General features: G+C 53.7%; 7 protein-coding genes across 7 annotated transcripts; 6 read left to right on the forward strand and 1 right to left on the reverse strand.

Moving 5' to 3' along the window:
- Window positions 1–270: 270 nt before the first annotated feature.
- CH63R_00240 (Duf1446 domain-containing protein) lies at window positions 271–2,322 on the forward strand (the record flags this gene model as incomplete). Its single annotated transcript, XM_018295215.1, has 4 exons — window positions 271–715; window positions 790–1,273; window positions 1,334–2,097; window positions 2,177–2,322. 4 exons carry the CDS (start codon window positions 271–273, stop codon window positions 2,320–2,322), a joined length of 1,839 nt encoding a protein of 612 aa, XP_018163577.1.
- A 1,018-nt stretch (window positions 2,323–3,340) lies between these two features.
- CH63R_00241 (High-affinity glucose transporter) lies at window positions 3,341–4,705 on the reverse strand (the record flags this gene model as incomplete). The annotated part of the gene is made up of 4 exons (XM_018295216.1): window positions 3,341–3,492; window positions 3,559–3,804; window positions 4,260–4,587; window positions 4,673–4,705. The coding sequence occupies 4 exons, from the start codon at window positions 4,703–4,705 to the stop codon at window positions 3,341–3,343; spliced, it is 759 nt and encodes a 252-aa protein (XP_018163578.1).
- Window positions 4,706–5,621: 916 nt separating this feature from the next.
- CH63R_00242 (phosphotransferase) lies at window positions 5,622–6,347 on the forward strand (the record flags this gene model as incomplete). The annotated part of the gene is made up of 1 exon (XM_018295217.1): window positions 5,622–6,347. The coding sequence occupies one exon, from the start codon at window positions 5,622–5,624 to the stop codon at window positions 6,345–6,347; it is 726 nt and encodes a 241-aa protein (XP_018163579.1).
- Window positions 6,348–6,548: 201 nt separating this feature from the next.
- Window positions 6,549–7,450, forward strand: CH63R_00243 (phosphotransferase; the record flags this gene model as incomplete). The annotated part of the gene is given in 2 exon segments (XM_018295218.1): window positions 6,549–6,911; window positions 6,920–7,450. Coding segments are annotated over 2 exon segments (894 nt in total).
- Window positions 7,451–7,927: 477 nt separating this feature from the next.
- Window positions 7,928–8,734, forward strand: CH63R_00244 (Serine threonine protein kinase; the record flags this gene model as incomplete). Its single annotated transcript, XM_018295219.1, has 1 exon — window positions 7,928–8,734. The coding sequence occupies one exon, from the start codon at window positions 7,928–7,930 to the stop codon at window positions 8,732–8,734; it is 807 nt and encodes a 268-aa protein (XP_018163581.1).
- A 916-nt stretch (window positions 8,735–9,650) lies between these two features.
- Window positions 9,651–9,963, forward strand: CH63R_00245 (uncharacterized protein; the record flags this gene model as incomplete). Its single annotated transcript, XM_018295220.1, has 2 exons — window positions 9,651–9,738; window positions 9,776–9,963. The coding sequence occupies 2 exons, from the start codon at window positions 9,651–9,653 to the stop codon at window positions 9,961–9,963; spliced, it is 276 nt and encodes a 91-aa protein (XP_018163582.1).
- A 2,351-nt stretch (window positions 9,964–12,314) lies between these two features.
- CH63R_00246 (uncharacterized protein) lies at window positions 12,315–13,082 on the forward strand (the record flags this gene model as incomplete). Its single annotated transcript, XM_018295221.1, has 3 exons — window positions 12,315–12,340; window positions 12,446–12,615; window positions 12,724–13,082. The coding sequence occupies 3 exons, from the start codon at window positions 12,315–12,317 to the stop codon at window positions 13,080–13,082; spliced, it is 555 nt and encodes a 184-aa protein (XP_018163583.1).
- Between the last annotated feature and the right edge of the window lie 1,812 nt (window positions 13,083–14,894).

Below are 14,894 nucleotides of genomic sequence, written 5' to 3' on the forward strand. Positions count from 1 at the left end.
AGAATGTGTGGCATTAGTCATGTCCAACTGACTCCTTTGCCATCTTTTCTTTACCTTTGGTGGCTCAGGACATGACTAATGACTGAAAGACGACCACATGTAGAAGAACCAGGGGGGCGCATCAAGTAAGTACATCACAAGCTCATCGTGTAAGTATAAATGTGTATGGTGGTCATCCTTGAAGCGAATGAAACCGCGCTGTGAAAGAATTCAAGAACTCATATCGTTGAAATCCTGTTCAAAGACTCTCTCGACTTTTCCCATAACACAATGAATAGTCCAACTGATCCCACCACCCACCCTCGCCCGCTTCGAGTGGCATCTGCATCTGGCGCAGTCACGGACCGGCGCCATGGTTTCCGGGCTCTTGCTGAGCTCGAAGAAGACATCCAATTCATCGTGGGTGATTGGATGTCTGAAATGAACATGACCGTCAGGGCAGCGGGCAAGGTCGACTCCAACGGCGCTTCCAACGAGTTTGAGAAGGCTTTTCTCGAGGGCATCGAGCCCGCGCTCCCGCATCTGGCGTCCAGGGGCATCAAGGTCGCAGTCAACGCGGGCGCCAGCGACGCCCAGAAGCTCTGCAGCGTCCTGGCGGACAAGATTGAGGCCCAGGGGCTGGGCCTGCGGGTTGCGTGGATTGGCGGCGACGAGGTCATCGATCTCGTGCGGCAAGACGCCCAGGACGGAGCAGAGTTCCGAAGCCTGACCACAGGTGAGATGATGGTGCCCAGTCAAGACGGGAAAAGGGCCTTCTTCGTCGATTCTGATTTCTGACGCGCATTCAAGGCCAGAAGCTGTCCGAATGGGGCTTTGAGCCCCTATACGCCCAGTGTTACCTCGGCAGCTGGGGTATTGTTGAAGCCTTTACGGGCGGCGCAGACGTTGTCATCTGTGGACGTGTTGCAGACGCATCCCCTGCCATTGCTTGTGCTGCCTATCATTATGGATGGCAGCGCAAGGACTACCAACAGCTCGCCAGTGCCTTGGTCGCCGGCCACATGATCGAATGCTCGACCTATGTCAGCGGAGGAAACTTCTCCGGATTCAAGTCGCTGCCCGGCGACGTCACCAACATCGGCTTCCCCATTGCCGAGATTCTCCCCAACGGCAACTTCTACGTCACCAAGCAGAAGAACACTGGTGGCATGGTGACGGTGGAAACATGCAAGTCTCAGTTGCTGTATGAGATTCAAGGACCGCTGTATTACCATTCCGATACCGTCGCCGTTCTGGATGGCATCAGGTTTGAACAAGCAGGAGTCGATCGGGTGTAAGTCTTATTGCCATTACGCCACACCACCTTGCTGCAGCGAGACTCATCCGCGCACAGCTTTGTTTCCAATGTCGGAAGCCGGAAACCTCCCCCCACCACCAAGGTCGGCATCACCGCCAAGGGCGGGTTCCAAGCCGAAGCCCACTACTTCCTCTGCGGACTCGACATCGAGGAGAAGGCTCAACTGCTCGAGAAGCAACTCCGTTCCGCCTTGGAAGAGTCCAGGTACCACTGTCTCAAGTTCCAAACCCACGGGAGATGCCCCGACGATCCCCAGAGCCAGGCCTCGGCCACCGTTGACTTCCGCATCTTCGCCCAGGCCAGGGACGAGGTCGACCTCTCGAGGGAACGTTTCCTCGAGCCGATAACGAACAACATCATGCAGGGCTACCCCGGCGCCACCTTTGCGATGGACACCCGGCTGGCCCTGCCGAAGCCGTACTGCGAGTACTGGGTGACGCTCGTCCCGCAGAACCGCCTCAGACACGTCTGCCACCTGCCGTTCAGCGGCTCGCGGGTCGACATCGCCGCGCCCGATGACACGGAGGACTTTGTGCCGAGCCAGGACTCGTGCGAGACGTCCGACCCTGCCGCCGACGCGGCGGCTGATCTTGGCCCGCTCGTCCGGGCGCCGCTGGGCTACGTCGTCCACGCCCGTTCCGGGGACAAGGGGTCGGACTCCAACGTGGGCTTCTTCGTCCGCCACGCCGACGAATGGGACTGGCTACGCACCCTCTTGACCGCCGACAAGGTCAAGGCGCTCCTCGGCCGGGATTACTCTGGGAAGCCCGTCTTCCGCTTCGAGCTGCGGAACATCTGGGGTAAAGTGAATCCGAACTCCTTTTTCTTTCTACTACATGGCATGATTGCTCTGCCGTGCCGAGACTGACCGATTCGCAGCTGTTCACTTCCTCCTCAAGGACCATCTGGATCGTGGCGTTGGAGCCAATTCGACTTACGACTTTCTGGGGAAGAACGTTGCTGAGTACTTGCGAAGCAAACATGTGGAAATCCCCGTCAAGTTTCTCGAGCGCGGAAGGATTTAGGCTTTTGCTTGAGGTTCTGACTATCAATCAGTCAATACTAGTCTAAAGCTCAGTGCCAAAAAAAGTCTTCCAAGTGTTACATTCGCGATACATCATTATATTCGCATTGTGGACTAGGACTACATTGTGATTTCCGTCCAGGAAACTTGACATGCTAACAAAAAACCAAGGGCCATCTACCGCCTTTGGCTCGTACCTATCAAGAAATGACCCAATCCTGCTCTGGGTATTGAACCGAGTCCTTGTGCCAACCCAAAGGAAAAACAGGTGTCACGAAACACGGCAGTGAAGGGCCTTGAGCTGCCACCTCTGACCTATCTATCCCCCTTCTTCTTGCTCCCGGAAACACAGTAGCCTTATTACACTTCAAAATACAACTATCTAAGAGTCTGAGAAAAGTACCTTGATCTTCTCCAAACTCTTGCCTTTAGTCTATCACAAGTCAGTATGACGGAGTCTCAAACATAGAATGGTCAACGGGACAGTACCTCTGGGAAGAACACTGCAAAAGCGACACCTCCTACAATAGTCAAGCTCATTAGAACTATGTAGAATTTCCATCCAAGTGCTTCGAACGCTGTAGGTGATACGGTAAGTAGAATCAGTGATGATATGAACATTCCAGAGGTTGAGGCAGCCGCGCCTTTAGACCTTATATGTGTAGGCCAAATCTCTGACGTGTAAACGTATGTCGACGCATCGACAAAACTGCCGTAACTGGAAGATATACAAGTTAGTAATTGGTTGCTGAGCTAGGTATCGAGCACTACAGGGTGCCACGATAAGTCCGAAAAGAAAACAGAAGGCACTTACAAAAAGAGATGCAAGAACAAGAAAGCCACGGCTGCTGCGTTGCCAGCCCGGTTGGTAGTCCCCTGGAAAAGAACAAGCATGATGGCTTCCCCCAGCAGTGCAGCAGCGGCACCGGCCATTCCGATAACTACACCCAGCCCTAGTTAGTCACATTCATTCACGCAGGAAGTAGGCAACGCAGGCCCGAGAAAAACCGCATTCATTGTTACTTGCCCATACAGAGCCTTCTTCCTATCCAATCTAGGAGCTTGGCGTTGAGGTAGTTGCAAAGCACACCAAAGGAGATCCATGACGCTGCCAGGATCAGCTGGTTTGTTTCGCTGAAGCCCAAACTGGCGTAGAGGCTGGGTCCGTAGTCTACAGAGATGGGTGACGTTAACAAATTCCGTGTTACTTCACAGGTCCGGGCGCACATTGACCTACTGTTGATGACCTGAGTGCCAGTGCATTGGGCGCCAAACATGGTTCCGAAGCCGACGAGGAGTCGTTTCCGGTACGAGCGGACCTTGAACAACGACGCCCACGACGTTGGGTGGGCGCTATCAGCTTCGATCTGGTCCCGGATGGTGCTGAACTCCTGCTGCACGTAGTCCTCACTTTCGGGTGCGGCATCACCGTGAAGTTTCTGGAGGATTCCAAGGGCCTCTTCGTGCCGGGCGTTGATGATTACTGAGTCGATCGTCAGCTGCTTGTGCGATTATGGACTAGAAGTTTGGCAGAAGGGGAGGAGAATCCATACGCCATCGCGGTGATTCTGGCAGCCGCTTGATTTCAAGAACAAGGGCAAGCGGGGGGATAACTTGTAGCGCAAGTGGAAGCCGCCACTGAGCCCCGTGGAGGTTGACAAAATAGAAGCCAACTCCAACCCAGCTGGCGAGTGAGTATCCCACCAAGATGAAAACACCTGGGAGGACCGAGTCAGCGGGTGAAGTGAGTAAGCCACTGGGATGGTTGGTTGTATCAACTTGCCATGGAGCCCAACAAGAAAGCCTCGGGTAGCTGGTGAGGCAACCTCGCTTTGCCAGACCGGGACCGAGATGACAAGTCCACCTGGGATCCGATCCGAATTAGCCTCAACAGCCCGAAGAAACCCTCAAGGCGGTTTGATTTGCAAAGAAACATACCAATGCCCAGGCCCGTGATTGCTCTTGCAGTCATCAACATGCCAATGTGAACCGAGCCGGCTTGCAAAGCGCCACCTAAGATGCTGATGATGGAATAGGCCCCAATCGACACCTTGCGGCCATACCGGTCAGACGCCCAAGCGGTGGAGAGGACGCCAAACAGACCACCAGCTTGGTACAGTCCATTCAGACCGCCAGTAATGGCTGACGAGGAGGCGGCATCGAGAAGATCAAAATACTGTTTGAAAGTCGGCTGCCCAAGGGTCGTCGCGATGATGGATGTAGAGTATCCATACGTCAGGCTGCCGAGCGTCGCGAACAAGATGATCTAGGCATGGTTGTGCTGTCAGATAGTCCCGTCTAAATGCGAGCTTTGACAGATGGGACCTGAAGGGATGGAGACGTGGACATACCGCTATGTTGTATGAGGTTTGGTGGTTTGTCATGGCGGACGCTGCTCGTCGCGGTGTGAAGACGCCAAAGATCAAAGAATCAGGTTATTCATTGAATCCGACCGGCTGGCCATGGTTCGTCGGTGCCGTGGTACTACTTATGTCGTCAAAAATCGGCACATTCAACGTGATTCCACACCGCCGTCTAGCATCAATTTAGCAGACGCCATGACGGAGAAGCTGCAGCCCTGACTCTTGTCCACGGCCACCAATCTTAATGCGATAATATGCTATCTGAATCTTACGGTTTACCACGCGATGGCTGCAGCAGTCTGTAGCTTATCTCGCGGCTGTTCTGTTATGCTCGGTACCACTAAGAGACCGTCACCAAAGTGTGCAAAGCAATGGACCGAGATAGATCAGAGATAGGATTGACCACTCGCGGGTTAGGAAGGCAAGAGACGGCGATAACGAAAAGCAGTCTTCGCGGTGGATAAGGAACGCCAGGGCCGATTTGGTCTCGAGTTCTTTTTGTCAGACTCTCATCAGTTGTATCCGGATAACAGTCCCCGGATTGAGGGTTTCCAAATAAGCTTCCCAGCAATGAATTCTCCGTTGTACCATGGCCCATTAGCTCTAGCGTCTCGTAGAAACGTCGATTAAGCAGGGAGAACCCTTCCTATACGTAGCGTATTCCGGCATCGCGGAGGTTAGCGCGACACCGAGTCTACTCTATCTGCGTCGTTGACACGTTGAATGATGGTAAATTTATCCGGGTTACCAGTATCCGGCTGCTGCGTCCGCATGGCTTGCCCCGCTTCCAACCATGTTGCATGCAAACCATGGTCCGGTCAGTCAAACATCGCTGATTTCAGGGATCGTCGGTTCAAGATTCTTCGGGCAGAGGGCCAATCTGGTGGAAGCATGTGCCGGATGTAAGTGGCAGCTGCGATGCAAGTCGCATTCAGTCATGTATGTTACGGCCCGCCGAAGTCTAGTTGTTATGAGGATGCGGCTGAAGGTCTGGATCGGAGGGGATGAACAAGATGCAGAAGGCAGTCAGTACTGTGGTATTGGCGATGCCCTTGAACAACCAATCCACAGTCATTATGTATTGAATGAGTTGGCGCTCTCAGTTTGCTCCCTCCACAGGGGCGGGCTCGAGGCAGGCTACAATGCGTCTTCAACTTCGCCACGCTTTGTGGGCGTCCACGGTCCGTCGTACCAAGTCGCTGAAGTAGACACTGACGGGGCGGCCAGACAGCTATCTGCACCTCCCTGCCCTGCCGGGTCTCACCTCCTCACACTTCGTCCGATCACATCCTCCCTCCCCTCCACCATTGATTGCAATTCCTTATCGCCTACCACCTTTTTCTTGATACCACGGACAAATAGGCTCGATAACTTCGTGCCTCTTCCATATCAAAACATGGCACCCTATGACTTCATCGCACAGCAAGATATCCGAGATGCCCGGTTGGCGTTCGCTCGCAGTCTCGTCGAAGCAAAGGACGACATCGTGGCTTTCGTCGACGAGAGACTCGGCTGGAACAGAACAGCGAGGTACAACGGCTTCCTCAAGGGATCGTTCAACATCAGCCTGATTGTGAAGCGTCATGACAGCGAAGAGCACGTCGTCATCCGCTTCCCCGTCCCAGGCAACATACACAAGCCTTGGCGAGACGAAAAAGTCTAGAACGAGGTCATGGTTATGAGATGCCTTCGCGACCTGACCAGCATTCCGGTTCCCCTCGTGCGAGACTGGGGCCTCACCGACGACAACCCAGAGTGCTTGAGACCATTCATCATTATGGATCCCGTCCAAGGGCAGGACTTGAGCGATCTCCTGCAATAGCCGACTGAGCACCAAGAAGACGCCATTGTTCTCGATCCAGACATGAACAACGCAAGACTCGATTTCGTCTATGAGCAGGTCGCAGGCTTCATGCTGCAGCTTTCGCGCCTGTCCTTCTCGCGCATCGGCGCCGTCTCTCGAAACGAAACGTCTGGCCAGTGGGATGTTGTTACCAGACGACCCCTGACGTACGACATGAACGAGCTCGTCACTCTCGGCGGCTGTCCCGCTGACCGTCTCCCCGAATCAGCTGCGCCGTTCGACCGCGCCAGTCGTTTCTTCTGCGCCTGCTCACAGTCCCTCCAAGTACATCTTGAGGTCCAGCGCAATATTGCCGGCAACGATGAGGCCCTGGCCTGGAGCCAGTTCGTCGCTCGCCGTCAACTGCCACACATGCCAATACCGGTGAGGAGACTGGGCCGTTCCGGCTCTTCTGCGACGACCTGCGGCCTACCAACATGCTTGTTGATCCGGAAACGCTTCGGATAACCGCGGTCCTCGACCTAGAGTTCACCAACGCTATGCCGGCGCAGTTCGCCGAGGACGTACCCTGGTGGTTGTTGCTCCAACACCCGGCCGTGTGGGTCGGCGAGGGCAAGCTTGAAGAGTTCCTGTCCCTCTTCCAGCCGCGGAAAGAGCAGTTCCTTCGCGCCATCGAGCGCGTCGAGGCCACGTCAACGTTAGCGGCGGCGGAGGAGGAGGCGAGTCTCTCGTCCCGGATGCGAGACTCCTGGGACAACGGGCGTTTTTGGTTCAACCTCGCGTCTCGGAGCAGCTTCGACGTGGACGAGATTTACTGGGCGGTCTTGCATCAAGATGGTGTTTCTGTGGGTGAGTCGGACAGCCAGGCGCTGCAGGAGAAAGAGGCCTTCCTGCGGCGGAAGAAAGCTCAGTTTAACGAGTATAGAAGAGAGAAGGAAAGCGACGAGCGCTTCGATGTTTAGTAACAGCTGCGCAGCTGGCCACTCGTCAGCTTCATCGGGTTTGCTGACCTGTCCGCGAGAATACGTCCCTCTTGGGGTGTCACACACACACACACACACAAGCACACACACACACACACACACACACACACAAGCACACAAACACGCAATACAACCACGCCAACCCACGGTAACGAGAGAACGTAAAGCAGGGGAAGGGGGTATACCCAGAACCTAATGCGTCGGAAAATACGTACTATAGAAACGCAGTATTAACTCACAGCCGCCGCCCTATCAACTAGCATTCTTATGAGAGATTGAAACAAAATATTTGATAGGTTCTTAATGTAGTTATTCCCCGTGCAAGCGTCGTTTGTATGCAGGAGGTACGCACACATATTTCACGCGCACAGACCAGATCTAAGTCTTATATAATTACCTGTTCCGACCACTGCGTTGATCATTGTGTTCTGTCTCCTTTTCTTTTCTGTACACAATATGGCAGAAGAGCGGGAAGTGATCATCATTGAGCGATACTGCCCACCCGGGGTAAAAAGCATCATCGCTGCCGGAGGTAGCTCTTTCATTGGAGAAGTCGACGATTACACCGTATTCAAATATCCCCTTCGAGCAGGTGACGAGTTGACTCTCAACCGACTGGACACGGAGAGACAACTACTCGATGTCGTTGGACCCCACGAGCGCATCATCCAACTGAAGGGTTTTTCCGAAACGGGCCTCTACCTAGAGCGCGCCGTGAACGGCTCTGTGGCCCAGCATCTCGAATCTGCGAACCCGCCCCCGATGCAACGACGACTGTCTTGGTGCCGCGAAGCTGTCGAGGCGGTGGCCTGGGTTCACACGAAGGGGGTCTTCCACTGCGATATCAACCCAAGAAACCTACTGCTCGACAGCGACTTTCACGTCAAGCTAGCCGACTTTCAAGGGCAGCAGCTATCGCCGGACGGGTCGGGGACGGTGCTGCTCGACGGCTGCAGTAGCGAGTCCACCCGGTTCTTCTGCCCCCGGGAGGACGAGTTCAACGGGGACGTCAGGACGGAGCTCTTCGCGCTGGGATGCACGATTTACCATATTATCATGGGCCACCCTGTCTACCCTGACATTGTGGATGGGGAAGATGGATGGCACGAAAAAGTTCAAAGCAGGTTCAGGGACAAAAAATTTCCAAGCGACTTGCCCATCTGCTCTGAAATAGCCTGGAAGTGCTGGCTGGGTGAATACGGCTCTGCGGACGAACTCTTGTTGGACATGGTGGCTGTTGAACCTGCTTGTACCGAGGCATAGCGAAGACGGACAGGCAGTGACAGTGCGTGCTTTGGACTTGGTGCGATCTTTGGACTTGGTGCGATGGGAGTGATGATGAACGAGACAATTTCAACCAATGTCGGATGAGTGGTTTTGTGTGTTGAGAGACTTGTGATAGAGTAGCCTAAATGGCGCAGCGAATGTCCAAGTACATGGCTGGCTCTTGTCTATGCCATGCCGGATCATCTAGCCCACCTGACCTTGAACCAGGGCTGGTTGACGGCTGTGACCGGTCAGAAGTATACCGCTCACTGAAACAGGCGTTCCTCGAAGCAGGTGCTGAGACCTGCAGAGACTGCGAAGTGGGATAGGGACCCCTTTCCGTCGATTCGTCTTTGAGATACAACGAAAATGCCGCTGTAATAGGCTGCCCGTGTCCTTGGTGACCACTTGTGGTGGAAGTGTTCCAATTATGGTCTGGGACCGATGTAATCTCATGTCCTGGACCAGTCCCCCTCTTGTTTCCCTTGAATATGGCTTTTCCTACGACGGGCGCTCGTGGACGATCGGCACTCAACAGTGGTAACGGGGACTCGTTCACCGCGTGGAGGATGGTGACATAGCAGATACCGGCGGTCTAGGATGCCAGTAATCGAGTATACGGCTTCACATCAATCCGTCCGTCCATGGGTAGTTTAGAGCAGTGTCCCTGATGGCGGAGGCTGTAGAACAAGCATTGATGACTGCTGGGTCGGTGAGAGATGCTGAGCACTGGAGGCAGATCACTACTGGTCCACCCACAGCATTGTGAAGTATGTGAGGTGTCTTAACGACTAAGTAGAACCGGAAATGGGTCGTCCGAAAGTCAGGCTCTGCGGATGAGGTAGTGAGAGTGATTGATTTGCCCTTGTCAACAATTTCCTATGCTAGGTATACACCCCGGATCTCAACCAGCATGACTGCGCCTCCACATTGTGACAACAGCCAGTGCTGTGATATTGGCCATGGCCTCAAACAACCAATCCACAGTCATAACGAATTGGGTGAGTTGGCGCTCTTAGATTGTTCCCTCCTCCACAGGGCGGCTCGAGGCAGGCTACAATGCGCCTTCAACTTCGCCACGCTTTGCGGGCGTACACGGCCTGTCGTACCACGTCGCTGCCATCAAGGCCAGCCTGGGATCAACGCCAGGCACCGGAAAGGGGTCTCACTTCATCCTTATCGGCTCATTTCGTAGCCAGAAACACGCCATATGCTACCATGACTAACCAGAGTCTCGGTCTGGAACACGGGGCCCAGATGTCCTCTTCCTGCTTCGCTTATTGTAGCCCTTCCAACGGCCAAGCTTGAGCCAACAGCAACTACTCAACAGCGCCATGCCAAGTAGATCAGGGGCAGCGATAAATGACCTTTCAACTCCGTTTTATGTCCCGCCGGAACGCGAAACGAATCAACGATTCGTCGCGGAACTCTGGTTGGCCAACGGACGACAAGGCACCTTGAGAGGAAGCAAGACCGATCCCGATCTTTGGTTACGCAGACGTTGGTCGGGTGGGTGACTTGGACACTAAGCAGCAGCAGCCACAATTATCTTCATCTCATTATGCCGCTGCTGGCCATATCAAAGATCTGCCAGCGTCGCCGAAGCCTCATCACGACCGTAGCCCGTGACAGCTATGCTGCCCAACCCCTCTCTAGGCTAAACACCTTACGCAAAAAGGCGTAGTGTCCATGTCATTCGGTCTCTTAGGAGGAACTGCATGATCTTTGTAGCCCGCTAACGCTAGCCGGCGTTGACATATTGCAGCGCAAAAAACAAAATTGCAGACAATGAGACTGCAGCCACAAACAGTAATAATAGACACCTGCAATTTACGTTAGATGCCAAGAGTTCGAGATGGGTTCCTCGCCTGGAAGGGAACTTGCCTTTGTCGTAATCTTTGCCTGGGAGGGGTCAAACACTGGTGTTAACAGGTGCAACGCATATCCGGCGAGGAACAAGACCCAGGAAAAGTTCATGAGCATCAAGGGGCACTGCCAGAGCCATAGCATCCTCGCGCTAAGCCGCCTTCTAGGGTGTTTTGAATTGTGTCCTGGCACCGGAGGTGATAGAAACAAGCTCAAGGCTATTAGAAAGTGCTTGTCGCTGAACGGCTGATTCGGTCCTTCAGGCAGATGCCGGAGCAGTCGCTGGTGGCCCGAGCTGATGATGGCGAACGAAGACAGGAACAAGCTCCAATGCCAGAGCATCTTGGTCACCCACAGGGCTTCTTCAGTTGTTGGCCATGAGAATACACCAATAACTGCTGCCCCAGAGAGTGTTGCCTTTGGGGAGCCGGATCCATCAGTTATGCTTCAAGCATGTCAGAGCTGGAGGAGGAGGAGATTTTGCTTACTGCTTTTTGCACAAACGAGAGTTCCTCAGTTTTCATTTGGCGAAAGTGAGTCAACGCCTTGATGACTCCATCCTTCTTATCTCCGTAGTCGTGCGTTTTTCCAATTTCCCCCATGGGACCAAGGGTATAGTAGTTGAAGGTTGCTGAGTAACTAAATGTGACAATGCTGAAAAATAGATTCGCGATTCGAGAGAGGCCGGTTTCGTTCCCAGAACCCTGTTCACTGTTTTGTGAAGTTTCTTCGCTCATGCTGGCCAAAAATTCGAACGGAACTCTCAAAACAGCTGGCCATACCCAGCGAGGCCTGACAGAGGAGGGTTGTTTGACAAAAGCCACCAAGTTAAGGTTAAATACATGCATAGTGGCCCGGCAGGGCCAGATTCTCTCATCTGGCCGGCTATCCGGCTTCTGTGTGGAGGAGAGTTGATAGGACGTGACGCGACGCAGCCCTAAGTGCCAAGGCACAGGGCCAACGCGGTCCGTCTTGGTAAAGGATATGTAACTACAATATTTTGGGGCAGGGCGCATGCTAATATTGCTGACGGCAGAAAATCTGACCATGTTTGCAGAAAGGACATGGTGGTGTGGAGCCACGAGTGTGTCACTAATCCTAATGTCATCAAGTGTTAAGGGGGGTGGGCGGTCATTTAACTGATATCAAAGCGGCGCTTGTACTGATATTGTCAACTCTTGTGGAGATGTGTTTTCACAACAGGCACGTTGGAGGAGTTTCAGCAGTTTCTTCCTGATCACTTATCTATCCCATGGAGGTTTCTTACCTTTCCCTGGACGCCCGGAGTTTATTCCGGCACACCTTCAACCAATGAGACAGACGGCTGTAACATGCGCCGTGCCCAAGGCAACCTCCTGTCCGGTTCGTGTTCCTGTTCTAATTGCCGCCAGGCTTGCTGCATGCCCCTATAGCCACGCGCTTACGGGTAGTCGCACATCATCTGGGCAAACAACCTGCAAGGAGTGGAATGTCTCCATCCCACGACGGGCACTCTGCTATTGGAGCAGCACATTTGTCGAATGGACCCAGTAATGCAGCCGGGTGGATGTTCTGCCTTTTCCCTAATATCGAGGAAGCCATTGATGATTGCTTATAAAACCTAAAGAATAAGAGGTCTCTGTTTCAGCACCGCCTGAATGAACCACCTCTCTATTCATGTTGCGAGAGGCAGCACCGACGTACACAAAAAATTACCGCCAGTGACTTCGCTATGGATCAGGGCCATCCCATCCACCTGTACGTCGCGATTGTCAAGAAGACCAGGCGCTTTTTGACGAAACCCGTCAATTAAATCGCTCACTGGGCAATATACATCGAAGGCCACCTCTACGAATTGATCAGAAAACACGACGAAGCCGTGACGGAAGAAAACCCCCAGTACGGCACAAGACACCTACCTCTTCAAGAGTGGTGGGAGCTCATGCAAGAGCAAGACCGAAAGCCTCAACTAATAGATGGTGCTGTGGGTTATACGGCTTGCAAATGGTCGCCGGATGAGATCGACAACATAGGTTAGTTTGAAATGAGCCTGCCTAATAGGATCTCTCCCTGGGCCATGTTTGACTGATCTAATCTGCGAAAAAAACAGCTCAACAGATTTGGCAATACTCGTTCAAAAGCATTTACGAGGGTGATGAGCAACTGCCAGTCCTTCGTTCGTCTGCTTGTCGACATGATCGGAGACAGCAACACTCGAAGCAACGCTCAGTACCCTTCTTCCTTCGACAAACTGATGCAATCGGCCTACCGCGGCTACTTGTGGACCTCTATAGGGCTTGGCACTGCGGCGATGGGTGCGGCTTTTCTGCTGCCGTTCGACGGGGGAAGTAGTGCCACATATCTAGCCTGTGCAGCCAATGTCACCCTTCAGAATGCCAGAACTGGAGCCAAAGGCAGATACGACAAGGAAATGGCGGTATGGGTAGCACATCAAGAGCTGAGAGAGAAACTGCGACTGGAGGGAGTTTTCAATTCTTAGGGGTACCACCATCTTTTGAAGTATGCTTGGAAGCATTTCCCATGCTTCGTCAGGAGGCGCAACTGGTATGTAAGCAGCGGCCCTCGGTAATGACTTCTGTTGGGCACTACAAGAGCAGAATACAATATGCTCTGCACTGCAGGGCTCCTGGCGGCTAATGAACGGGGATAGGTGCGGGAAGCACGGGAATAAGGGCAACTACTTTGAACCGGAGGAAGTGTGGTGTAAGCATTTCAAGTGATAATAAGGAGGACCGACTTACGACAAGCTTATCCAACAAAAACGTATGAGAACGTGACGGGCATCTGGAAAGATTAGCTTAATTGCGCGTGGATGTGGGTGGTGGTGCTGTGTGTGCCATTCAGAGGAGTCGAAACCCAAGTGATTGTGATTGTGATTGTCATTGTCATTGCTGCGGATATCTGCCTCTCTGTCCCGCATTAGGCACCAGCTAAATGTTTGAAATCAACTAATCGTTTAGTTAACCCATCCTGCGGTGAGCCTTGGGCATCCTCTCCCTCCAGAGTTGATCCCCCTGGCGGAGTCTGGAAGAATCCTCCTCGTGCTGTTTTTGGCGTCGTCCGGCTCCCCGCAAGCAGGGGTTGCTTCCATTAAACCACAGGATGCCGTCCCTGGTCCAGCAGGGTCACTCACTCACTACTCACTAACCCGTGGCCTGTGTGGTGGTTGTCGTTCCCCCCTCTCCGGAACCCTTGGCCCCAGCAATTCGTTTCCTCGACGGCGGCTCAGTTTCATCTAAGCAGACAGACACAGCTGCTGCCTGTCTCCAGCCTCATCCCCTTCCTGTTGTTCCTCTCATCCTTTCCCCCCCTGCCCCCCCTGTCGTCAGCGATGAGGTGTCTCTCACTGCCGCCCCTCTTACCTGCGCAGCTCATCCGTCTGGCTCGGACTGCGTGTCTTGACTCCTGCAGCATGGTCTGTTTGTCGTTCCTGCGTCTCCCATGTCCCACCATCCCATGCATTCCCATTGCGCTGCTTTGGATTCTCTAGTCCGAGACCCGCCGCCGCCAGGTACAGTCCGATGAGGCCCCCCTTCTGAACGTCGTCCGAACTGTTCAACGGTGTCTACGATGTACGAGGGTGAGAGGGTCTATCCCCTCACGGCTGTCCCACAGCTACCTGACGTCACGATCGGCGGCAGCAGCAGCGATCCGACAATGCGCACGAATCGGTTAGTGGAAGACATTAGAAAGGGAGGGGGTGGGGTTCAAGTCAGAGAGCCTTAAAGCTGCCCGAAACGCAGACTGTTTTCTAGCTATTAGTGAGTGCTCTTACGCAACAGAATGCAAGCCAGCCTAGGTCCCCTTCCCTTCCCGCCGCTTGGGTAGCGGGAATATGCTGTAAAGGAGCACTGCACTCACTGTTCTCTGTACCCTCTCGCCTCAACATGTCATCCAGATCTTCCTCCGTCATCCTGGTGCTAGTCCTACAGGAACCCCCGCGTCCCTGCGCAAGGCAATGCCACGCACGACTCACACACCTTGCCTAACACGGCCCTAGACCAATGAACACCGCAGTGAGCCCGTCTGATCCTTCGAGAGGAGGGGGTTTCCCTGAACTTGGAGCAATCAGTGCACTCGCGCAAACCAGACAAACAGAGCAGTCAAGTCAGCAAGGTACCGGGTTGCTTGCTGCTGATGCCAAAATGCTACCGTCCGTTCCCTAGCGATGAGCTTTATGCTCTTGGTGGTACTGAGCCCCGATCCTGTTCCCTAAAGGGGAGGGGGGCCTTGTATTTAAACTCTTTCACAGCCCATATGTCCCTTGACATGAAGCCTCGCCTAGCGTCAC

The sequence above is a fragment of the Colletotrichum higginsianum genome, chromosome 1 (assembly GCF_001672515.1).
Source record: "Colletotrichum higginsianum IMI 349063 chromosome 1, whole genome shotgun sequence".
In the NCBI taxonomy this organism is placed as follows: Eukaryota; Fungi; Ascomycota; class Sordariomycetes; order Glomerellales; family Glomerellaceae; genus Colletotrichum; species Colletotrichum higginsianum.